Source organism: Equus przewalskii, chromosome 1 (assembly GCF_037783145.1).
Source record: "Equus przewalskii isolate Varuska chromosome 1, EquPr2, whole genome shotgun sequence".
Classification (NCBI taxonomy): Eukaryota; Metazoa; Chordata; class Mammalia; order Perissodactyla; family Equidae; genus Equus; species Equus przewalskii.
Window position 1 is genome coordinate 125,835,088 of NC_091831.1, and position 26,691 is coordinate 125,861,778.

Here is a 26,691-nt window from a genome sequence, read left to right on the forward strand (position 1 = left end):
GGTCTCCCAGCTAAGCAGCAGTGGGTCCTCGGGGCTCCCCTGGGGACGCATGGGACCCCGAGGCCCACTTCACCTGCCCTCCAGGGGCTGTGGAGGCCTCCACAACCAAAGCAATCCTCCCCAAGTGCTCTGTGGCCAGCTCTCTCCCAACTCCCAAAGCTTGTTTTCTTTAATTAGCTCACTGTGGCAGGAGAAAAACGCGGCCCCGCCCTCGAAATGAGCAGATCTGGGCCTCAAATGTACTCTGTGGTTTGCCTCTGTGCTGCCAAGCTGTTGGCCGGGGAGTAACAAGCTGCTGGGGCTTAGGAGGCAGGGGGTGGTAAGGAACCCCGGCTACATTAAGCTAGGCCTTTCTCTTCCCAACATCTGACGTTTCTAAACCGCAAGGCTGGGCTGTACCCCTTCCTGAGTCCCTGAAACCTGCGATTGTGGTTCCAGTTAGGGGACAATTCCAAATTCTGCTGGTTTTCTTTCTCTCTTTCCCTCTCCCTCCCTCTTTCTTTCCTTTTTAACCTGCTCATGGGACAGTTTATGCTCAAAGTCCTATCCTCTCATCTCACAGACGAAGAACTGGGGCCCAAGCAAAGCAACTCCTCCTTAGCCTCTCATGACCACAGGGAGCAAGATTAAAACAAACGCTGAAGATTTGCCAGACAGTTCTTCCTAACTCCTCTCCCTTGAGTTCAAGTTTATGAAAGATTTCTACCTGTGCCATCTCAACTGGGGCTCACTCTGTAAGGCACACAGACCCATCACCGCTCCACTTTGCAGATGAAGAAAGTGAGGCTTGGTGGGGAAGGGCCTATCCAAGGTCACATGCCTGAGGGTGACAGAGGGTGAGAAGACAAGGACCCAGATGGTCAAACTCCAAGCACTATAATTTTTCTCTCATTCCAGTAACTTCCAAAACACAGTCTGAAGAGCTCCTTAGAAGTCTAAGGCAGAGGCTCCCTGGGTACTTGTACTCGCAGAATCTCTGAAGTTAGACCTCAAAGGCTACAGTCCCCAGATGATGTTACTTTGGTCCTAGTACCTCTCGGTTTGATTCTTCCTTCTTCCCTGTCACGACCATTGCTACCATTTATTCAACACCATGTACCAGACACAGTGTTAACTCCTTCCCCCACACTCACTTAATACCCTACGAGGTGCTTAGTTACCATTATCCCCATTTTACAGGTAGGGAAACTGAGGCTCTAGAAACCTTGAACAACACACCCGAGATCCAATAACTAGGTAAGAGGTGGAGATGAGATCTGACCCAAGAATTCAGCCTCCAAGTAGCTTACATTCTTACTAACTAGATTATAACTGAGACTGAGGATTGTCTGATGAGAAAACTGACTGAGGAAAAAAGGACTTGCCCAAGGAGGCCAAGCCAGAGCTGAGATTCTGGGCCTCTCTCTCAGCTCACTGCCGGCTCACGCCTCTTCACTAGACAACTCAGAATCACAAGAGTGAATGCACAGTAGGCCCCCAAAACATCTCCAACAAGGGTGTGTTTGTAGCCTCTGAAATTCCTCAGCTGGGATCTTCATCCACAGACCCACCGTCACCCAGACAGCCTGGACTCTTCAGAGCAAGTGCCAACGCTCACTTGTCTATATTTCGCTTCCTGGCTCTGTAACCCAGAAGATGGCGAGAAGATCAGGGATCTAGCAAAGGGCCTGGGTGTGCAAGACCAGCCTGAGACCTCCAGCCCCAGGATGCCAGGCAGAGTTGGCTCTGTAATTTGTGGGGCCTAGTGCAAATGAAAACGTGGAGCCCTCTGGGCAAAAAGCAGGAATAAAAGGACCATTAATGACATTAAAATATAAAACTTTTTCCCTTTTTTCCATGTCTCTCTCTTAACTTGTTACGGTGTTTGGTATTTGCTATTTAATATTGTTCTAAGAAAAATTAGAATTTTAAGTTGTTAGCATGAATTTTACCATTCACACTTATACTGTGCAATACCATTATTAAATACAAACAAAAGAGCATTTAACTAGGATGTGAAATCACCAAAATTACACAATTCGTATTCTGTAGCTTGGATATACGTATACATTGTGTGACTTACCAGAATAAGAACACCACACACAAAATTCACTCAACCGTTTTTACTTCACGTCTTGATACGTGCACATTCTACCAACACTCCCTACCTTCTGCTTACTGATGAGTAACGAGGGGGTAAGAAAAAGCCACAGTGGGTGCCGTGCCTTTCCTTTTCCTTGTATGTCATCATTTTCGGTGTGAGTGGTTGGCTAATATAGGGAAGTAACACAAGTAAGAAAGCATATGATAGGACTCCTCGGTCGCTGGCATTTCTTAGAATGACATCACCTTCTTTCTGCATCCAAAAGAAGTTCTGGTTCAAATGGAAAGTGACAAGACTGTCAGGGCAGAAAGGAACAATGTGTGTGTCTCTTCTACTCACGAGCATGCTGCGCTCTCTCATCAGGCTTCACTCACAAAACATTAAAAACCAAAGGAAATTCAGAATTTCAAGATGCGGACATCTGGCGTTAAACCAAGCATAGGACCCTCCCGAGCGCCGGGCTCTGCGTGACTGCCCACGCCATGTGCCCGGGAGGCTGGCCTCTGTGCCAGCCACACCTGTGTGAAGGACAAGCTCAAGACACCCTCCCGCAGCTGTCCTTTCCTTTGCTGGCTGGTTAGTCTAAAGCCAAATTAGCTCAAGTCCCTACACTCTGAGGCCCCGGGTCCAGGAAATGTTGGCTGATGGCTCCCACATTGAAACACAAAGGATGTGGACTGAAAAGCCTTCCACCTCAGCACCTGACTCGCTGGAAGACGTCACTGGCATTTTTTAACCTTTCTGAGGCTGCCATACTGTGTGACGGTTCCTTTGTCAACAGAGTAAAGCAGGTTAGGTGAACAACCAGCCACCTTTTGATCTGGTTAACACCAGGGAAGGGAGGAAGGAACCAACCATTTACTGGCTTTTACAAAGGTGACAAACACTGAGCTAAGCTTTGCACATGCGCTACCTCAATCTCACAAGCACCCCAAGAGGCAGGTATCGTTATCCCCATTTTACTGCTGGAGAAACTGAGGCTCAGAAAGTGACATGACTTCCCAAGATCTGTCCAGCCAGCTCAGGCTGACATCTCTGGGCTGATCACCACCCCGCTGGGGCTCCTTGTGATATGGTGATTTGTCCACCGTTCCTGGCACATAGCTCCTAAAGTCCCTGTAAGTTCCTATATAAGAGCTATAGGGGCATCTTTTGTTATAATATTTAGTTTTGTTCCCAGTTCCTGAAAGAACTCTAGAGCAATAAGGGTGAAATGGGTATCTTTTGTTAACCATAACAATACCCTTTCAACCACACCAGAGTTTGTCTAACTGAGGGGACTTCTGGAAAGGTCTTAAGGATGAGGGGGTTGGGAATGGTTGCCAAGGAAACCAACCACGTGATCAGAAGGTTGGAACTTGCAGCCACAGCCCCCCACCTTTGGGAAAGGGAGAGGGGCTGGAGATCGAATCAATCACCAATGGCCTACGATTTAACCAAACATGCCTAAGTAATGAAGGCGCCATCAAAACCCACCAGACAGTGCTGAGAGAGCTTCCAGGTGGAGATGTTGGGGGGAGGTGTGTCCAGAGAAAGCATGGAAGCTCAGAGCTCCTTCCTGAATATCTTGCCCTGTGCATCTCTTCCATCTGGCTGTTCCTGAGTTATATCCTTTATATAACATAATAAACTGGTAAAATGTTTTCCTGAGCTCTCTGAGCCACTCTAGCAAGTTGACTGAACCTTAGGAGGAGGTGGTGGGAAATCTGATCAACAGCCCCTGGGTCAGAAGCACAGGTGACAATCTGGACTTGCGTGGTGTCTGAAGGGGTGGGGGGGCAGCCTTGTAGAACTGAGCCCTTAACCTGTGGGATCTGACGCTATGCCCAGGTAGCCAGTGTCAGAATTGAGTTAAATTGTAGGACACCCAGCTGGTGTCCAGGGAGTCTGAGAATTGCTCAGAGTGGGGAAATCCCCCGCCGCACACTGGGTGACCAGAAACGTCACAAGTGAAGTATTCGGTGAGCGCTGAGGGTAGAGGAGACACACAGGAGAGCTTTCTAAACACCCTCCATAAAGCCCTGCTGTCCGCCCAGGGGCTGGGTAGTGGAGCGGGGTTAAAACTAAAAAGCATTTAACTTCAGGAAAGGAAAGGACAGACAGACCAACTGACTAAAAGTTCTGGTACCTCATGTCAGTTGCAATCTGCCAGGGTTTAAGCGGAGCATTAACACAAGGCTTCTTTGAGATGCCCGTTAACCTTCCGTGGCCGCCCCTTACCTGGGTTAGTGCACCCCGTGCATTTCCCTCAATGCCTGTAAAGCAGATCTCAGCTAATTACGATCTTCAGATCGTCCCTGGCTACATTAGAAATAATGTATACTTATTGAGAGAAAAGCCAAGCCCTGCCTCCAACGCAGTGATCTACAGTCTCCAGGACCTGCCCGAGCAGGCCCCAGCTCCACGTTAGCCCGCCCGCCTGCCCCGCCACAGCCTTCTCCGCAGGGTAGTAATTTTCAGCAGAGTATGAACAATAAGATCGTTTTGCGCTGAGTCTACCTGAGAAGGAGGCCAGGTAAACGCCCTCAGCCCTGCCCAGGAAGGGCCGCCCACTGACTCCCAAATGCTGGGTGAATGGGAGCAACTGGTGTTGCATCCCAGGGGCTCCGCCTCCCATCCTGATGTCACTTCTAGTTGCAGCCCAAACAGGAGGATAACGTTTGCTAGGTGGAGGATGACACGTCTTCCGACCTGCCCGAGGCTCAGGCTGACTTCACTGGACTTGTCACCCCAAAGACCAGCCCATGCCAGTTGCCTCATGCAGCCCTACCGCCTACGCTGAGGACCCCCCGACAGGATGGTGGGAAAGAGCTTGGAAAACTGCGAAGTACTGGCCAGCCATGGGTCTTGGAAGCAGCCTGATGTCATGCACAAAAGCTTGGACCAGAAACAACAGAATCTGGGCTCAAATTCCCTGCCTGTGTAACCTCAGGTAAACCACTTGACCTCTCTGAGCCTCTACTTCCTCAGCCATTAAGTGAGGGAAAGCACCGAAGTCTACAGTGGGATGGTTGTTGGTCCTCCCACTAGTCCAGGAGGTTTTTCTCAGGGGCTCCCAGGGGCAGAAAGAAGGGAACAATAGGCTGCCTCTGTTTCTTTCAGGTAACCAGCCTCCTAACCAGCTCCTGTTGGCTCGTCTTCCCACACACAACACTCGCGGGCCCAATAAGCCCCCTAGTCAGCAAGAACATTTACGCAGTTCCTTTTTCCCTTCTTAGCAGCAGCAATTCTCTGGATGGCTCTAAGGCACAGAGGGCCTCTGTCTGTCCCCTCAGGACTGGGTTTGCTCACATCCTTCCTCTTAAGCTCTCTGAGCCTTGGTTACTTCTTATAAGACTCCCTACTTGATAGGACTGCTGGGAGGATTAAGAGAAAGACGTGTGAGGATCCCCGGCCTGGTGCCCTTCTACAGGTCACTGTCAGGGGAGTGATGCACCCAGCCTGCCTGCCTTGGCTGACAAACTCGGATTAAGCACCTCCTGCGTTGGGAGTAGAGCGCGAGGCTTACAGAGGTGGCAAAGCTGGCGACAGGCCGGGCGGAGGGGTGGACCCTCAAGACTTCATATTCATGGGGCCCACTAAGGTTGAAGGCAGATTTCACGGCCGTCACCCTGCCTGATCTGCACCATGGTCAGCGAGGTTTCACAGATAAGGAAAGTGCAGCTCAGAAAGGTTAAGTGATAGGCCCAGGAATACACAGCCAGCACGGGAACCCAGGGGTCCTGGTCTGCGACCAGAGTTCTTTCCACTCCAACCGGCCAGACAGGACAGAGTGATAGCATGGTGATAATCACAGAGTCACGTTAGTACCACTAATAAAAATGGGGTGGGCAGGGGAAGCTTGACTACTGATATCGAATTCTCAGTCCAAGAGTCCTACTGAGTTAAAGCTCGCTTGCCAGCCTCCTAAGCACTCCTCACTGACGTTCAGACCACACGCCTCAGGGACTGGCACTATGGCCCAGAGGCTGGCTGCTATTGCCACACTTCCTCCCCCAAAGCTCCAGAAGACCCACCAGATAGGGAACATCATGCCCGTTATTTCATTTAACACTCCTACCACCACCACGGTTTGATATTTTCAGCTGTTGAACGAAAGAGGAAAGAAAAACCCCAGAGAGGTTAATGGCAAGGGTGAAGCTTGACCCTAGAGGTAGACGGCCCTGGAGTCTTGTGCCTTTTCCACTACACCATACTGCTCTGGATCAAAACCCCCAACCACCAGCACCCTCAGCATCCTGTCCCCACCTTCAATAAGGCGCAGCATCACCCAGAGGGCTTTTAAAGCACAGATCGCTGGGCCCATCCCAGGGCTTCTAATTCAGGATGTCAGGGCGGGGCCTGAGACTGCATTTCTAACAAGTTCTCCAGTGATGCTGCTGCTGCTGCTGGGGACCACACTTTGAGAACTGCTGATTTATCATCATTTTAAGCACTCACCCAGCTGGGGAATGGTTAGGTTAACTATGGTACATCCACTTGAGATAACATGTACAATTACGAAGACCATGTGAAACATGGGGAAATGCTTATGACAATACTGACCTAGAATAGGAGGAATGCACCCTGTGCTGGTCTGGGTGCCGTTTGCCCTTGGATACGTTCCTCATCCCCTGAGCTCTGCATCCCCCAGAGCTGACCCCTGGCTTTCCAGGCCCCACGTCAGGGGGCATCTGGTGGGGTTTGGAGAAGTGCAGGAACTCAAGAGAGTGGAGGGCGGGAGGAAGGGAGAGGCCAGGGCGTTTCTCCCCTCTCTCCCTTCTGTCTTGGGTGGGCATTTTTAGAAGCAGCCACATCTGCTCTAGATAGGCTCACTGGTGACCCCACCCTAGGCTCTGGAATACCACCTCTTCCCTCTGTCCCTCCAGCCTAGAAATGGCAGTGGCTTCTTGCCACTAAGCTCTATGTCACCTCACCTTGCCACGTTGAGTTTCTCAGCTCCTTTATCACCTGTGTAACCAGGGCCCAGTACTAAATTCCCTTTGTGATAAATACTTGATGGAGGTCCTGCTTTCCTGGTTAGACTGACTGACACACTCTGATACAGCCATCTAAAAACATTACGCAAAAGGACAATTCCAAAAAACGTGGACAAATTAAGAGACAAAAACATGGGTTTTTTCCCCAAAAAATGTTAGAAAAGTGTCAGTTATTTACTATTAACATATAAAGCTGGTCCAAGAGTACGATTTAAGAGGAAACGAGGTGAGTCTTTACAAAGAAAATGTTGGGGAGCCATGAGTTCATGACAACAAATCTAAGGAAACCAATCCCTGTACTTTCATTTCTAAAAACACCTTATTTTGGAAAAACCATGGCCACAGCCACAAGGATACTAGCAGTTCCCCTGAAAGTACGGGTGGTTATCTGGGGGTGAGTGACTCACTTGTTGAAGAGGTCACATAATGTAGATCGCCAGCCCCGGGGCATGGCAGGTCACTGGGTGACACCCCAAACCACCTTCAGCCCCTGGGGCCGTGGAGGCAGGTCCATCTCAGGTCCAGCTCTGGCCTGGAACCCCGCCGGGAAATCGCGTCGGAGGGGACAGGGGCCCGGAGACCGCTGGGGGAGCAGGAATAACAAATGAGGGTGTTCAAAAACTGAGAGGATTCTGTTCAGCCACACCCACCAAGGAGCAGGACAGCAACGTGTGTATCTGGGGTGCTGGGGGCGAGGAGGGCGTTTCTTACTTCTCCACCATTGTTAGGGTTTTTCTCTCCAAAGAAGCACAGTTAAAATCAAAAGAAACAGACTGCATGAAACCAGATGGTAACAATATAAGAAATGATGCTGGCTCCCTGCTCTGGAACTCTAACAGGTTCCTGTGCCCAACTCGAGACTCAACACCATAGCCGATAATCAAACGCTCAAGTGGGGGAGGAGGGTCTCAGCCTCGGACAAACCCAGCTTGGTGGTCTGTTTGCAATATTCCAGCCCAACAACACTGCACAAAATGGACCAGCAGCCTTACCACTGTCACAGGTCACCTTCAACCTTGAGCCAAAGACAATTTAAAGCCCTAGGGAAATGGGGGTGGGGGTGGGGATGCAGTAGAGAGCAGCATCAAGGGCTTTAAGAGAAACGTACGTCTACTTTCCAAAACCTTGAGTGGAACATCTCAGCGTCTGAAACATGTCTGCCATCAAGCTTATGTGGAAAACTAGGACTCGACTTAACCGTGGTTCCCAACAGGCAGACGTCAAAAAGGGTCCACCACCCTGCCCCTTCTCCCACCATCTCCTCTCCCCCAGCTGACATCAGAGGCCTCACACTTTCACCCCTAGGCACCAGCTGACTTTACCCCATAAGACAACTTATTGGCCAAGGTGTGAACTAACGAGAAAACTATCCCAGAGTCATCTAAGCACAAGCAAGCAAAACCCCCAGGCACGGGATTGAGACACGGTCCTAACCCCAGCTCTGTCACTAATTCACTATGATCTTGGGCATCTGACTACATCCCTCAGGGCCTCAGTTTCCCCTGTTGAGGAGGTTGGACAAGATAACCTGTCAAGTCACTTCTGACCAGGGGACTACTGTTATACAAACCGTACTGTGGCAGGGACCCCATGCTTCTGAAGGACATCTTGAGTATCCCCAAGCTGAGGTTCAAAGTGTTCAAGTGACTGTCTCAAGAGCCCACAACTACAAAGAAGCAGAGCTGGGTTGGTCAACAAATCTGTCAGACCCCTACCATCTGGTCTACCTACTACACCAGGAGAGGCACCGGGACTCAGGGCACCACGCTCCCAGATACGCCCTTCAAAGTCCACCTCTGGGTAATGTGAAAGAGGAAAGCCCCGCCCTGAGCAGGGTGAACCCCGATTCCAGCCACTCCCATGCAGCCTGTCACCGTTCCTCAGCGGGCCCCTCACTTGACCTGGGTGTGCCTCCTGCTCGCACACTGGTCCAGGCTTCCACATGGAAGGCATGCCCCCTAGGAGAGGGTCACGCTCAGGAACGAGGACCCTGTGTGCCTTCAGAACAGCAAAACCCAAGGCCTCTGATCACTGATTATACCACTGATTGCTCCACTGGACTCTCGCTTCCCCATCCACAGCATCCAGCCAGTGCTACCCCCTCACCACCGGGCCCCTTACTAGCTGGGTGCCCTGGGCCAAGTCACTCAGCATCTCTAGGTCTCGTTTGCTCATCTCGACTAGCACCTACTTCCAAGAGTTGTCATGGAGATGAGATGAAATCACGTATGTGAGAGCACTTTGTATACTGTAAAATATGATACATAGGGAAGGTCACGGTGGTGGTGCTTCCCCTTTCCAGGGACAGCAGGTGGATAAGAATCCATTATCATCTAAGGGACACATTGGGAACGCTTGTGAGCACACACACACCATGTGCATTTATTTCTGAGCAACGCGGTGTAGTAAAAGAACCACTCTGTCAAAGAACTGGAGGGACGCCTGTGTCCCTGCTCCTGCAAACATACAACTTGTCCCTGGTCACCTACACAGCAGGGCTGAGACCACTTGCTCCGTCTCCACCCGGGGCTGCTATAAAGAGAGAACAATGGAAATTGTCTGCAAACTAGAAAGTGTGCTACATGTCACCCCACAGTGAGGCTGAAGATGAAGGTCACAGAGAGAAGGAAATGTGGCTTATTCTCCTGCTTTCAAAATCACCAAAAGGGCTCAAAGGGAAAAAGGATCATTCATTGGAAAAAAACAGCAAATAGCAATGGGTTTTCTGGCAAGGAGAGCCGATGGTGGGGCGAGTTCAGGTTTTCGGGGTGTCTCTCTCATCCCCCTGGGGTCTCCTAGCCTGGCTTCTTTAGAACAGCCCAAAGCAGCCACCTCCTCCCTCCATAAAAGCCCCCTCTGCAAGAGAAAGCTGTTGGGCGTGCCCACACTCAGGGTGCTTGCTGTACGTCAAGCGCTTTATTTGGGGTCTCCTGGGAACTCTGCGGGGCAGGGTGCCGAGGCTCCCCAGGGAAGGGCCTCCCTTCTCAGTTCACTGGGCTTGCTTTGTCTGGAGAAAGGTTGCCCTGACAAAAGCAGGGGGTGAGTCCTGTCCACGCCCCGTGCTCCCAGGTGCTGAGGGCCCCCAGGTGTGAGCGGCTGCAGGAAGCTACTCCCCTTCTCACCCCAGACCAGCTGCTCCCTCCGTTTGAGGGGGGGATTCTGAAATAGCCTCCCTAGCAGCGCTGAACTAAAAGTGTGTGAAGGAGCAAAACACCACCCGAGTTTCCTCCGCGACCGCCCCCAATGCACGGCCCTACAGCTCTGCTGCTTTTGTGGGTTTTGCTCCCCCAGCTTTTCCTGCTCGCCTCTTCCACGTGTTTTCACACTCACTGAGACACTCTGCCTGCCTCGGCGATACTCTCTGCCATAGGGTCTCGATGGTGGGCTTCCCCAGCCCCTGCCCACCCCACCTCACTGCCCCTCAGCCAACAAGTAAAGCTAAGAAAGATGAACAGTGTGATCCACCAAGCCGATCCGGAGAGGCCACTTCCACTTAGCAGCAGCTAAACCTAGTATGTGCCCAGCCTCCAAGCCACAGTCTCGGAGAATTAGCTCCAGGTTTGGGGTTCCTGGCAGTTCTGACTTCCTCTAGAGGGGGGGGCATCAACACACGCAAATGGAGAACAGAGAACACAACCCCACACCAGAATTACACACACGATGATTCCTCCTGTGTGGAGATAAACTAATAAATGCATACTCGCTCCCTGCTCAAGCTCCAAGCTTCTATTTTTATTCTCCTAGATGAGCTCAGTAATCACGTCTGAGCTGTCAATCAGCCAGGCCAGAGTAACTCTCAGAACTCTGACCTAAAGCGTGGCTTCCAAAGGGCCCGGCTTGCTCCGCCCGTTTCAGGCAGGGCTGGCATCACAGCAAAACAATTTCAAAGCACAGAGACCATAAACACAAAATTAAAAGGTAAAGTAAAAAGGGAGGAGATGTTTACTGGAAACTTAAGTTCCACTGTCCAGAAAATATAGGTCTCTTTTTAAACACACATACACACACACATATATATAATGCCTCTGCCACCCACCTTAAGAAATATGTACTTTGCTCTATATACGGCTTTCTTATCTGCCCCTGATTATGCTCAGCTCGTGACCTTGTGAAGCCTGGAATAATTACCCACAGAGAAATAACAGGCTTGGCCACAGCCAGGGCCTACCAAAGCCAGTCGTCTTGCATTTACTGATGAACACACAACTTGCTCACAGGACGAACTTGAGTTTTCTGATGCACAGATAATCATTCCCATCCATACCTGAAACGCAGCCACCGCTGAGAGGGAGCCAGCTGGCTACTGGAACCAAGAACAATCGTATAACATAGTATTTCTGGGTCCAGAAAGAAAAGACTTTCCAACTGAAACTAGGCAGGAAATGAAGGTGGGCAGATGGTAATCATCAGGGCAGGGGTCTGGCAAAGACCACCCCGCCCGTGCAGGAAGAGGGAAAAGCCAGAGGAAAATTTACCCCTGAAAGCAGAGAATTTTGATGGGAGCAAGAACAAAAAGCCATTCCTGCTGGCAATGAGGTGCCCACCAGGGCTGCTCCCCAGACACAAGATCTTAGCAGGGGGAAGATATGCACAATTCAATAGTGGGGCCGCTGTGTCTCCCTCTCACTAACTCAGGTCCACCTTCCTTGATGCATCCATCCCATCCCAGCCTCCACTGCGCCTCCTTCAGAACCCCTATGTACTCACCATGGGACCGCAGCACAGACAGCCTTCATTACCATCCCATACTGTATTCAAACCCCTAGTAAGACTAGAAGCCCTCTGAACCTAGTGGCCACATTTTCCATTTCTCTAAGTGCCTTGCTCAGCTTCATAAGTATTTGTTAACTGATGGATTCCTCATTTGTCTGAAAAACAGCAACCTACACCGGCATATGTGTCTACACCTGCATCTCAAGCTTTGTCATTTAAAAAGCTCCTCAAACCCCACCCCCATCTGTGAAACCCTTCAGGGTTGATCAGAATTGAGGCGTCCTCTTCCCTCCTGCAGCTCGTTTCACACCAGTCAAGTACTCACCTTTACATGCCTGCCAGCCACCACCCCAATGTGCCCCTCCCCACCTAAAGATACTGGAATTAGCTGCCCTTCCCCATTAATGTTTAATCTGGACAGCTGTGCCCCATCAGACTGCCTGCAGGGAACCACCAACAACTGGGCACAAAGAGGGATGTTTAGATGCTACAGCTGACGAAGTGGTGGGACGCTCTCAAACAAAGGCAGGACATTTTCTCCAAAGCTCAGAGAACAGCACACACACTCTCACGGCCCCCAGGATGCACCGGGGCACTGCCAAGGATCTGACACTAAAATATGCCAGCGTTGGCTGAGGCCTCTGACTTAGTTTCATGAAAAAAGTGTGGGTGTGTGTAATGGCCTGTTTAATCCATTCCTGCTCCACCCCTAGCCCTGCTCCACCCCTCAACTCAATGCTCTGAGTCTCCTGAGCAGAAATAACCAACTACAGATGGTTCCACTACTTCAGAGATGTTGAGAAACCACTGACCCAGAGATATGACAGAACTGGGGCTCCAAACCTCAGGGCAACTGTTCACCAGCGGCGGCTGGGATTACCAAATCAACAAGCTTCTAGAATCTAGAACTTTTTTCTGTGTGCATGCACTTTTTGTCTTTTTAAAAGCCACCACTATCACTTTACCCCCCAAAAAAGATACCCATAACCCTGAACCACAGCTTTACATAAGACCTAGGGCTGTGATTCTCAATCCCGGCTACATACCAGAATTACCTGGCGAACTTTAAACATACTGATTCCTAGGCCCCACCCACAGAAATTCTGAATTAACTGGTCTGAGGTGTGGTCTGGGCATCAGAATTTTTATAAGCAGCCAAGGTTGAGGACCTCGCCTCGTGAGCCCACCAACCAAAAGTGAGTCGTCAGGCAGGAGTCTCAGCTGCCACAGCTTGCCTTGAACCTCAAACCTCTTTCCATTCTGTCTCCACCTGCAGGCCCCGGTCTCCAGCCCCCAGAGCTATTTTACAGTGATCCTGAAACTATCCAAATGAGTAACAGAGCCAGTCATTTCTTTGAATGCAAGCTCAATAATTAGAATTTTTAAAGTGGAAGAAACTTTAAAATCCTGCTAAGCCAAAGCCTTTGGTTCACAGAGGAGGAAAGCAGGGGCCAGGGCAGCACAGTGACTCACCCAAGGTCATGAGGCTGGTTCACGATGAGCCAGGCCTAGAATCCAGGTCCTCCAACCTCTGGTTCTCTCTTCTGTGCACCACAGAGGAGCCCGTCTGGTGACAGACTCCCGACAAAAGCAGTGTCAGTGGAATGGTCGTCGTTTACTGACTGTATGCTTTCAGTGGCCATCCTCCCACTGCTTCATCTCTGGAAGGCTCCATCTCCCCACTGGCCTTAAAACAGCCGGGGGCAAAGATGGTTCTTGTCCTTAAAGATTCCTGAGTGTGCTGGTCAAATCATAATCCTCAAAGAATATACTTGCTGGCTGGCTGAGGTTCATGGAAAAAGCCATTAGCAAAGAAAGTCTCCCCCAGTTTTGAAAGGGCACTCTGTTGAGCTGCGGGTCTGACAGACCGAAAGCCAGCAGTGGATTCTGGTTTCTTGTGGATAAGAGAGAGTTGATTGTTGGTTTCAAAATCTCTAACCAACCTGTGAACACGTTTCCCTTCCTTCCTGTATTTTTACAGCACCGTGGTTGGAACACAGCTGGTGCCTGGAAGCACAGGAAGCCTGTGCTTTGGGTTAAATGAGAATTCCTCTTTGCCTGCATACTGATTTCTCCTAGACCAGGAATGGGGAATAGACTCTCATCAGGTGAACCTCATTTCAACACAAGCCGGGAAGCTCCGGGCAGGCAGGAGCATGCAGGACTGTTCAAATCAACAGTGCATTTACAGCTCCTGGACAGCATCTGGCGGCACCACCAACTAAAGATGCTCAGTAAATACCGGATGAGTTCAACCGTGACTATAATAGAATTAAATAAGGTCATTTAAAAATGGGCCTCCTCTGAAGGCAGAGCATCAGACGAAAAATTAGATTTGTCCCCCAGGAAAATATGTGCATCAAGAAAAGAGCGAGGGGCCGGATCTGTGGCCGAGTGGTTAAGTTCGCGCGCTCCACTGCGGCCGCCCAGGGTTCGGATCCTGGGTGCGGACATGGCACCGCTCGTCAGGCCACGTTGAGGCGGCGTCCCACATCCCACAACTAGAAGCACGTGCAACTAAGATATACAACTGTGTACGGGGGGGTTGGGGAGATAAAAGCAGAATAAAAAAAAGATTGGCAACAGTTGTTAGCTCAGGTGCCAAGCTTTACAAAAAAAAAATAGAAAAGAGCCAAAGGCAAGAAGCCAAGGAGGAAAGGGCAGAGAGGTGCCATGAAATATTAGAGCTGATCTAGACCTTTGAGATTCTCTCTTTGATTTTGCCATTCTGTAGATGCAAAGACGGATACTCAGAGAAGTCAAGCCAACTTTCCCAAAGTCATAACGCCAACCTCTGCCAGAAAGCAGCCAAGGGGCCTCAGCCTCACCGGGGAAATAGGACACCAAGATGGCAGCTCCTTCCTCTGAGCATTTGTTCACTCGCTGATTCCACACTTCACTGAATCTGGGGGCTCCGATAATGATGAAGACGAAGACCAGTTCAGGTTGTGAGGGGAAGATAGGATGAAACGGCGCCTGTTCTATTCCAGGTGTTGCTGGGATGTTCAGGTATTGATACCCAGGGAGCAGCTGGAGCTGAGGGTCTCTATCTGTGGAGAACTACGGACCTGGGAGTCATGCCCACCGCGAATCCCGGGGAGAGGAGAAGTAGTTTGAACGTCGATTTGATTCAGCCCAGCTGGGCAGAAGGAGGTCCAGCACGTGGTTTGATTTTCTCGTCACTGAAGTTAAGGCCGACAGGCAAAAAATAAACATCAAAAAAAAAGTGGCCAAAGACATTCAAAAAGATTCTTGGATGAAAGTTCTTTTGTGAGCACTGTTATTTCACCCTCCTAACGGTAACCACTTCCCACATGAGCCCCAGGAAGGCAACCGTGCAGCCCACAAGAGAGAGAGAAATACGACCACACTTCCCTCTTATAAACAGGCAAAGGCAAACATCCGAGACCACTGGCCCACAGCCGTGGTGAAACAAAGGGTTGGGGGCACCCTGAAATGGCTGTCAGGGCCTCCGTCTCCCCACATGCTGACTCTCCCTCTGTGAGAGGCGAACTCAGGCCATTACCTTCAGAACTGAAGCTGATCAAACAGAACCGGCCTCACACTGGGACAACGTAGTTCGGTTTCACGCCCAGGCTCACCTGGCCACCACTCCTGGAAACTGAAGAATTTTCAAGAAAAGTAGCTGCTTTGGTTCCAGGCCCAAGCTCAAAGGTGTCTCTCTGTGGGGGACCACACCAAAAGGGCAGGAGGACAATGCCACACGTGTTTACTGAAGTGCGCAATTCTCCCCAGTCCTCACCTCCTGGACCCACAGTGGTGACAGTGTCTTTTTTTTAACGATAAAAGCAAAAACTAACTCTTCCAATCAAGCAAGAAAAACAGGCAAACCTCAAACAAAACATCTTTAATTAGCTCTGAGATGCTCCCCGAGGTCCCGAGTTATCCCAGCTCCTGGATCAACGGGAAAGTAAAACTTGAGGCCCTGGGACAGGCTCTGTTTTCTCCGAATTGAAATTAAAAACCATTTGCAGGCCTGAAGTCAGTTATTAGCTGACTGTGACAGGAAGACTCCAGGGTATTCCACGTCTGCTGAAAGTTCCATCAGAAAACGACAAAAAATTATATAAATCAGCCAGCACTTTGTTTTTAACCACTAAACATTTATAGAATTCTTATTTCTTCATCGGTATGCTTTCAGAGAAAGTTTCCAGCAGATTCAAAGCCAGTGAGAGGCACAAAGACACTAAACATGCAATTAAACTGCACACGGCTTTGAAGCTAGAATACCGCAAGAACCTTTAGAAAATTTCCCCTGGGGGCAGGAGGCTCTTAGCTCAGTATCCACTCCATACTCATGGGCAAGTTTTTATCTTCATTTTGTCAACAGGAAAACAAGACTGGTGGAGGGGTGGAGACAGAAATCTGAACTGCTTGAAATGACCTGGCTTAGGTCACAAAATATGTCATCCTCAGGCATAGCATTCAGATGCCCTGAGCCTTCTTTGCTAGTCACACTTCCATTTGTCTCCCCGAGCCCCAATTTGACACCTCTCCCAAAGCTGCCCCATGGCAGACTGCAGCAATCTGCTCCCAACACAATTACATAAATGTTTCTCCATCTCATCTAGCTGATAAACTCCATGAGGGCAGGAACTCGTCTCTGGCTGGTTTGCCACCATAGCCTCAGCAATTAACAAGACATCAGCTAAGTGTTCAGGAGTCTACTCAGAGAAGAAGGAAAACAGCAGTCAACAAGTATTAATTAAAATTTACTAAGTGCCTACTACTGTACAGTAGTCCCCCCGTCACCCACAGTTTCATTCTCCATGGTTTCAGTTATCCTTGGTCCAAAAATATTAAATGGAAAATTCCAGAAATAAACAACTCATAAGTTTTAAATTGTGCGCCATTCTGAGCAGTGTGATGAAATCTCATGCCACGCCACTAAGTCCCGCCCAGGACATGAGTCATGTCTTTGTCCAGCGTATGCACGCTGTATATGCTACCCACCCGTTAGTCACTTAGCTGTCTCGGTTATCAGATCAACTGTGGCAATATCCAAGTGCTTGCGTTCAATAACGCTCATTTTACTTAATAACGGCCCCACATAGGCATTGTATCATCTCAGACCATCACAAGAAGAAGGGCGAGTACAGTACAATAAGATATTTTGAGAGAGAGAGAGACCACATTCACATAACTTTTATTACATTATATTGATATAATTGTTCTCTATTTTATTATTAGTTGTTGTTCATCTCTTACTGTGCCCAATTTATAAATTAAACTTTATCACAGGTATGTACATATAGGAAAAAACACAGCGTATATAGGGTTCAGTACTACCCATGGTTCAGGCATCCAGTGAGGGTCTTAGAATATTTCCCCGTGGATAAGGGGGGACTACCGTACTAAGCACACAGTGAATCAAGGAAATAGCCTGGGTCCTTGACTTCCAGAGGCTTATTCCAATCCATTATTTCTGCCACTGACTGCATGTGACACAACACTGGCCACTGAGATACCAGGAGGCTTCTGGGAAAGGTTTTTTCCTGGATAAAGAGACCCCCGAGGAGAAGCAGTCTTTTCCGCCCCTGGATGCAACTGTGTAAAGAAGGGAATGCCTGGAGCAGCTGTGGTCATCAGTGGACCATGAAGGGTCAAGCTTGAAGACAAAAGCCATCAGGCTGAAGACAGCAGAGCAGAAAGATGGAAGGCTCCTGAGTCCTTGCTAATGCCTGACAGCTCCCTGCCTCCAGACTTCTCAGGGGTGATAATAAGCCCCAACACTGTTGAAGTCAGGCTTCGCATTACTTGCAGCCAAAAGCATCCTAATACAGTGAATCTGACCCCTGAAACAGAATACGGGATGGATCACAGAGGGAAGGGACCAACTGGCTAACTGCAGTATCCAGGCACGAGGGACCGGGGATCTCCACTACAGAGGAGAGGGTGGCCGTGGTGAGGCGAGCTGGAGTCAACAGACACAAAAGCTGATCCCAGCCTTACCCACAAGATGGCCTAGTCATCTCCACGAAGTCCAGAGCCCAGTTCCCACGCTGACTATCCGATGAACTGGAACATAAATCATTAATACTCTCTGCCCATACTCACCCACACACATGCCTTCTTGTGTCTGTGAGGTTAAAAAAAAAAAGGGGGGGGGGCATGGGGAATGCATCTTGTTCTATTTATAAGACACGGCTAGCCACAAAGGATGATGACGAGAGCACCACAGTATCAGCTGAAGTTCTCTAAGCAAGTGCCAAGTTTGGTTTGAATTTACATTTCGCTTTTCCCAGCCTGTAGCCTGTCCTCTTTGTCACTCTCGCTGCTCTCCTTGGAGCTCATCAGACAGGGCCTCGCCCATGGCAACGTCTGGCTGGAGAGTATAGAGGACTCAAGTCTCTCTCCAGACTTCCAACTAATTATTTGGGGCAAGAGAAGAAGGATGAGGCTTGGACAATCACAGAAATAAATCCTGAAAAACGTTAAGAGGAAGCGAAACAGCCCGAAGTCTTTCAGTGTTCTCTACAGAATACCATTGGCAGAGGGGGTCATCTGGGGCCACGTGCTCTGCAGCGGCCCTGGCACATTCCATGCATTTACCACAATCAAAGAGAACGAAAAGGCATGCTTGCTGTTATTTTTAATTCCTTCCTCAACGCCTTCCAAAATTCTTCAGCAGAAGGATTATCCGCTAAACTCGCACCAGCTCTGGGCCAGTAGAATCTTTGAGGCCTCAGCTCAAATGGAGCAGGGGAGCAGGAGAGGTCAGCTCGCAGAAGTCTCCGCTCCTGACCATTAAACATCATCTAAGTCGCACTGGGCCTAGCGGCAACTCCTGGGTTTCAAAGGAACACAGCCTGATGAGCATGCAGACATTCTAGAGCCAGGTAAATGCCCTACCACTGCCACCTACCACTTCGGTCCCCCTTCCCCTCAGAGGAGCCATCAGCACAGCCAAATGGTCCGAGTCCTACTCCAATTAACTAAGCTCTGGTGCTAACTTTACCTTGTTAGACTATCTCTAAGCTCTCATCCAGTTTTCAAACATTACGTTGCCGACTTGCTGAATGACCTTAGGCAGTTCACTTCACTTAGAATCTGTGGTTAGTGCCATCAGGTCAATTCCGACTCCTCGCCACCCTGCAAACAGCAGAGCGGAACCCTGCCCGGTCTTTTCGTGCCATCCTCTCAGCTTCCGGTGCTGTATCAGACAATGTGCCACTGCTGGTCACAGGGTTTTCATGGCCGATTTACTGAGAACAGCAGTAAATAATTCAGGCAGTCCCTTCCACTTTAGCAGTGGCATATGACCTGACTGATCCAATCCTCCCAGCTACCTTGGTAGGTGTCATGATCACTGACACAGACGCAGGGTGACTCATGGTGACTATTTACCCAGGTTTGCCCGGACAGTCTACATTTATATCCACTTTCTGGCTATAATTAATAATACCACTGCCTCCTTTCACTCTTAGAAGTGTCCTGGTTCGTTCAATAAATAATACAGTCACCCTAGATTCTAGAAGGGGGAGTGCCTCAGAGGCAAATCCAGCTCCATCTCTTATCATGAGACCGAAAGCAACTTACCTAAGCAAGTTCAGGGATTTGCTTACGAGGATGAGAATGGTAGCCCTTTCCTGGGGAGCTTCGGGGCAGACGACTGGGGTCAGGAGCCAGAAACCTAAGTTCAGATTTCTGTTGTGCGTCTGAGTCCTCTAAGCCTGAGGCCGCTCCTCCGTAAGCAGGGACAACTCACCCTTCCTGGAGTACTGCACACCGGGAAAGAAGAGCAGCCAGGGGACGGATGGCCCACCCTGGTGTCTGGCATACAGTTGGCACTCAGTCCACACCACATGTACAAGGATCACCCCCAGGTGAGAGGGCTCAGGTGATCTGCCACAGGTCAGCACAGCTGACCCAAATCCTTGGACAAGGCCAGGAGCATCGCCTCACCTAAGCTTCCGGTACCAGGCCCCAGAGCATGCCCGCCCTGAGTTCACACTCCTACTGAATTCTCTGCATCATTTGTGATTGTCTCTAAGGTCTCTGTGAAAATCTAAACGTGAACTTGGACGCCTTAACTCCATCTCTGTCAGAAAAGGGTTTTCAGCAACACTATAAAGCTGTGCTTCCTAAAGAAATAGCAGGTGACACTGTGTAATATTTTACAGTCTGCCGACGCTTTTAATGCATAGCTCATCCGAACAAATCATTTCAATAACCTTGCCCAGGGAGGAATTATTTTTCCCATTTTACTGACGAGGACAGGGAGGCTCAAAGAAGTCAGCTGACTTGTCCAAGGTCACCAAAGCATAAGCGGGGAGCAGGGACTTGCGCTCGGGTCTCCCAACATAAACTCGGAGCTCTCCACAGCAGCATGCCGCCCCTTCAGAAACAGGGCTCTCTCCACGCTTCCAAAAATGGTCCATGAACCAGAATCAGACCACGGACACAAAACTCTATCTTCCAAAAACCTATAGACTTAGCAACAACCAAAAAAGCTGACTCTAACCAGCTAAGGTAAATTGTACCCAGTCTCTAAATGGTCAACACGATTTCTGTTTGCTCTCGGCGATAAAATAAGTGAACAGCACTGACTTGAACTATTTTACTCTTTCATTAAGGAATATAACCTGTTTTAATGAGCTTACGGCATTCTGTGAGTCTGCAGTAGAGAATTTAGGTGTTTTTACTGATTGTAGTGTGGTCTGAAATTGGAAAGCCTGGCCCAGAGGATCATCAATGAAGAGCCTAAAAACACTGTCCAGAGACATTCCACATAAAGGCCCCATGCCAGGCACAGGGAAGACCCCGAGAGAGGCCGAGATCTGTCTCGAGGCCTTTGCTGGGGGAGACCACACATCCACACGGAGCCCAGCAACACTCTGCTTCATTTCCCAAGGAATCCATGTCAAGAGGCTGGCATGACTCACTGGCTCATTACCTGAGCACTTGGGCTCCCAGAGCCCTCCTGGCTGTACAACTCGTCTTCTCTCCTGACAGCGAACAAAACACTATTTTCACTCTGGTCCAGACATAGCCTAAAGCTGTCCACATGGTGGTGTAAGGGATTATGACTCTGACCTGGATAACTCAGGCAGAAAACCTGCTGTTACCGGCCACGGGTGGGGGAGGAAATGAAACACGAACAGAATGGTGGCTTCAGCCATGCCACTCCCCTACTTTAAAATCTCCTGGGCGCTTACAGAGCAAGGTCCAAATGCCAAGCTTGGCCGACAGAAGCCCTTGGCAACATCTTTCTCCGATTCCTCTCTGGCCACTCCCTCTTCCACACTCTGGCCACCCTCAACTGTCCTGCCTGCCCCAGACACCAGGCCCTTCCATGCTGTCTGGCCAGTACTCCAAGCAGCCGGCAGCCGCCACCCTACTCCTACACTCCTATCCATCCTTCAACGCTCTGCTCGAGTATCACCTCCTCTGTGAAGCCTTCTGAATCCCTCAGAAAGAGAGCTGCTCTTCCTCTGGGTTCCCAAACACTTTGTTTGACCTTTACTAGAGTGTCTTTCCCATGAGCCCACCGTATCTGCAGTCAGCATGTCCCTTTTTGCCTCTGCACAGTTCAGAGACAGGACTTCATCTCTACATCTCTGTATTCTGTGAGGCCCAGCACGAAGTCAGCGCCCAATAAACGTATCCACAAATGCTCTCTTAGTTACCCAGATCTCTGCTCCACTTTTTTAGATGGGCAGCTGCAATATGTTTCACCTTCTCCCTGATCGGCATTTCATCCACTCTGATCTGGGTTCTAGGTGAGGGATGTCAATCCCCATGGAAGTCCCCACAATTCTGTCCCTATAATGGGGCCACCTAGGCTAGACATCAGTTGTGGGCACACAACTAAGGAGATGGTGCTAAAAACAGGCCTGCCCCTACCCCTTGTGGGTCCCTGAGCAAGAGGACACATGAAGGCCCACATCCTGTATGTCATATTTAAAAGATAGAAAATCAAGGTAACAAACTGATAAACAGAATATGCTCCATCCTCCTACCTTGACAAATACCTTAATGAAATCTGGAAGGCCAGGTCTGAACTTAGAGTTCTCTGACTCCTTGGTTTCACCATGGAATGTGGACACTCGGGGAGAACTGGCCCCAAATCCCAGCCCACCCCCAGCACCATCCCACACTTAAGAGGGGCTTCAAGCACACCCATCCTACATTCAGAGAGGCTGCACGCACACCCCTGCAGACACAAGCCTGAATTCCATCGACTTCCTCCAGCCCCCTGCCCTGCACCCCTTGACAGCCCTCGGGCCCAGGGGTGCACATGTTGTCCATGGTCAGTGCAGGCTGCCCTTCCTTAGGGAGACAGACCTGGGGAAAAGGCCCCCACAGGACCCGGAAGCAGGCTCGAGAGCACTGAGGCAGGGACCCGAAGGGGCGGGACCCAGAGTATGGTCTGGAAGGAGGTGGTGCAGGCTCTCGATGGGCTGTCCCTCGGCCCTACAACTCTGCCCTGTGAAGAGCAGCACATCCAGAAGGAGGGCCGCAGCAGGGCCCTCTCAGCGGCAGCCCCATCTTGCACACAGCTAACGGCAGTCAGGGGTACCACCACCCACATCCAGGCCCTTGTGGGGCCATGAGTTTCTGCCGCTGAGCATTCTCACTTGACAGCCAAGCTAGCTGGTGAGGTGGTAGTTAGAGCCGGAACTGCTTTCCAACTGGCCTCAGAAAACACCAGCAACAATAAACATCGTGCACTTCCACACGCTCACCAGCAGGCTATCGGTGACCAGTGCGTGAGTCACAGCCTTTCTCCTTCAGGATCCTGCCCATCCCCCGCCGCAGGAGCCCTGATTCATCAAAGTTTGTTTTCAATACTATTATTTTTAGTCAGCCAAACAATTTTAAAACTGACGATGGAGAAGGAGAAGGGGGAGGGCAGAACCACCTAAGAACATGGATTGTCTCTCTTTCAATAGCCTGCCGAGCCCTAAACCAACAAGTGGCATGGTTGTGAGCTCTTGGTGTGCGTGTGCTGGAGAGAAAACCGAGGTTCTCCAAATGGTGAGCTCGGAGAGCAAGGGAGGGGTCCCCTGCTGGAATGACTGACACCAGCAGTCAACGTCCCCCTAGAAAGGGAAGAATGAGTGCTGACCGAGTACCTACTGTGTGCTGTGAGCTACAAATATCAGCCAAGTGCTGGATCTATCTCATCTCATTCAGGTTGATTTATATGAGGTAGGTGGTCCCGTCCCCATTATAAAATGATGAGGAATATATATGATGAGGAAACTGGGGCTCAAAAAACTGAAGCAAGTGCCTGGCCCCATGGCTGAGTGGTTAAAGTTCCATGCACTCGGCTTCAGCGGCCCAGGGTTCTCAGGTTCGGATCCCAGGCACAGACCTACTCCATTCACCAGCCATGCTGTGGCAGTGTCCCACATAAAAAAAAATAGAGAAGACTGGCACAGATGTTAGCTCAGGGCAAATCTTCCTCAGCAGAAAAAAAAAAAAAAACACCTGAAGCAAATGTACCCAAAGTTGCCACATAGCTAGCGACTAGCAGGCTCAAACCCAAGGCTGTGGCCCTGTGCTCCTTCCTCAGTACTGTGCTTTTCCTCTCCACCCACGCCCCCCACCCCTACTCCACAGGTAATATTTTAAGAATCTGTTTGGGTAGAGATAAATGGCTACACACAAAATTTAAAGACGTAACAGAAGAAACCACTTCCCCCGCCGCCCTCCGGGGCAGAGAGAGGGCTCACCTTGAGTCTGAATCCAATGAGGGTATGAGAAAGCTGACAACAGGGAGGATTTGAAGCAAGAGGAAAAACCCCATTTCCAACATCAGCGCCTGCTTTCAGCCACTCGTAACTACTCAAAAAGTCCTTTCTGGATGCATTACTCCACATTTGGGTTTATCCCAGAGGTGATTTTTTAAGGAAAAAATGCCTTTTGGCATTTTTGAGCTGTGACAGCGTAAAAACAGACCTTTAAAAAACACACACCCAAAAAGCATTACTATTTTCAAAAGTCCAGTCTAAAAGAAAAAAGAAAAACAAAAAAACGGTGACACCTTGGAGCTACAACTTGGCCTGGCAGTCTGTGATGCAACCCTTCGCGGCAGAAGCGACCAGATTTATAACTGGAGGTTTCAAAGGCAAACCCTCACACGGCGTTTCTTAAACAATACTGTCGTCTGGTCTTGACTCCCAGCAAAGTATTCAGGAGAAAAACCTCCCAGATGGAAGCAGGGGAAGCCCGGGGATACAGAAAAAGTACTGTTTCGGGGGAAACTCACTTTTCATTTCCTAGCTGGGATTTAAACCCGTAAGCCCCGCGCTGCTCGAGAACAGGCGCACACTTGCGCAATCAGGCACAGCCTTTCTTTATATAGATGCTTGAAAATAAATAAAGGACGCTTCCTGGGTAAACTCTGACATATGAGCAAACACTTTCCACAGGTATCCTCTATAATGCCTACCTCTTACATTTAACCATTTTTAGGCATTTGTGGTCATTAGTTTAAGTAAACTTCCTGCTCTAAGAGCCAAAAATAGCAACAAAAGAAGAAAAACTGCTCACAGCATCTCAAGACACACAGCCTCCACGTCTATATCCTCCTCTTGTTATTTTTACATTCCTTTGTAATTTCACTCGATTTAGACTCCCAGGGTAAGGGAGACACAGAGAGGAGAGAGGGGGAAAATAACCACAATTAAGGACTGAATTATAATTTTACTACTTTCATTTATATAAATTAATTGGCACCAGACTGATAGGGATTAAGGACCTTAACAATTAAGAAAGATCTGTGATTCACTGACCAACTGGATGCGTGTAAATGGGAGCTTCTAAAACGTTTGCATGAAAACCACTTTAGAGATGGAAACGCCCTCCAATAGAGCTTACCTAGCCTATCTTCCAGCTCATCTGCGGCCCAGAGATGTTAAGTGACTTGCCCCAGGTCACACAGCTAATCAGAAACAGAGCTAAGTCTAGAACCTACCCAGGTCTGCCGACTCCTGCCACCAAAATGATCCCCAAAACCTTGTTTATAACTAATTTTTCTTTGACAGCAATTATGGGGAGAAAAGGCCTGCTAAATAAACTTTAGCCTAGTCCAGAATTAGCCAAACTTCTTAATTAATAGGCTTCTGCTGTGTTTTCATTTTAAACTGAGTCTCTCTGTCAAAACATTCTGCAGCTGTGTGCCACTGTGGCCAGCTGCTGCTTACAGCAGAGACCTCAGATAATCAACGGTGGATAGTGTGACTTGTGCTATAGATTTGTTACTCCTCAAACAATTAAGTCAAAACAAAGAATAATGTTACACGCGCGCGCACACACACTTATTGTCATCAGGAGTCAAGGAACTGCAGAGCGTGCGGGATTTGGCTTTCTGGCATCAAGAAAACAGGATTTACAAACTAACTGGAGCGAACACATACACCATTAGTACAACTTCAAAGAGCCCACGGCAGCAGCCAGTGGACGAGACGCTACAGGAGGGCAGGGACGATGTCTGCCTTGGCCACTGTTTTGTCCCTGCGACCTAGCACAGGGTTTGACACCTGGGAGGTGCCCTGCAGGGAAGCATAAAAATGAGGCAGGCCAGTTCTCTTAGGATCTTTGTTCTAAAACTTGGAATAGCGTACAATTAGAAGCCAAACTTCTGCAGGGTAGGGTTCATACGGCCACTTCCAACTGTTTCCAGGAACCACCATGCTTGAAGATAGGGGCGTTGAAGGCTCCATGGCCCAGGAAGCTGCCAGTGGTCAAGAGATGATTCCAGGCCTCCTTGGCGGGGAGCTAGTCCCATCCAACAGGGCAGTAGCCATTCGTGTCTGCAAAAGCTGGGAAACCTCCCAGCCGCCTGCATGCCCTGCACGCACAGCACGCTGCCTTCATGAACAGCCTTTCTGGGCCCTTCTCCTCTAAGCTGACCAACACTATCAGATGTGGATTTGGAGAAGGGGGCGGGGTTGATTTTTTTTTAAATAGAACAATACATCAAAGGAGACAAGGGCAAAAGTTAATTAGGACTATGCATGAGCCTTGTTGATTGAGAAAGCTGCGTTCCACCCTAGAGAATGTAAGAGCACGCACAGGAGGCTGGGGGAGAGGTGGATAAAGTAGGGGAGAGAACAAGCTAACGGGAATACAGTCTGATTTCAATTTTTAAAGCATGCACTGCTCAGTCCCATTTATTTCATAAAGGAGCTCACACAGAATCATGGCTGTATTGTGCATCAAATGGCATTAAGACCTCCTAATAAATTAACAAGTGAAAATTAATGGTCGCTCAGTCCATTAAATCGTGTTAATTTTATTTCCATTATAATAATACAGCAATTACAAGTTTACATTATTAAACCAATATTTATATTTCAAAAACTCAATTTAATTGGATTCCTGATGTGATAAGCTGAGCCAAATTCTCTCAATTTCATCAACTTCTTGCATTTCCCACCAGAACTGACTACTGTATTCATTGACTTTTGTCTATTATTAGAATTGTCGTTCAAAACTTTACGTCCTTGCAAAGACTTTTAAAAATGTATTATTAAAAGCTCTTGTGTCCATACAGAAACTCAGACTTCTGGGATTTATTTTCAGCGAGTGTTAACCAGAGAAATGAAAAGCTAGGTCACACCAAAACTCTGAAATTCTAAGCGTCCGCAATCATCCCCAAGTTGTCCACTTTTTATCAACCCTCTCTGTTATATTCGGAACTAATGTATCTAAAATCACTGTTTCCAAAGAGGAAACCTGAATTTCAGGTTTGCAATACTAAATTACTTTTTACTTCAAAGAGAGAATGCTTTACAGCGGAGTAAAATACCGCACACAGGTCACTAGCCCTTCGGTGCAAGCTAGAAGGTGACATATTCATAGCAGCGCTCAGTTTAGTAAAAGGCGGAAGATAAAGATGCCCTCGTTCTTGGAGGCAACTATCACCATGTATACCCTAAAGTT

General features: G+C 49.1%; 1 protein-coding gene across 2 annotated transcripts in view; it reads right to left on the reverse strand.

Moving 5' to 3' along the window:
* Positions 1–26,691, reverse strand: part of SMAD3 (SMAD family member 3) — a 117,031-nt gene that overhangs the window by 84,995 nt on the left and 5,345 nt on the right. The window contains exon 1 of one of the 2 annotated variants that reach the window (XM_070622933.1): positions 23,478–24,051. The exons of the other annotated variant lie outside the window; for it this stretch is intronic. Coding sequence (XP_070479034.1) covers positions 23,478–23,560 — 83 coding nt within the window. The 5' untranslated portion in view covers positions 23,561–24,051. Of the gene's footprint in view, positions 1–23,477; positions 24,052–26,691 lie in introns of those variants that run through there. 2 annotated transcript variants of the gene reach the window in all.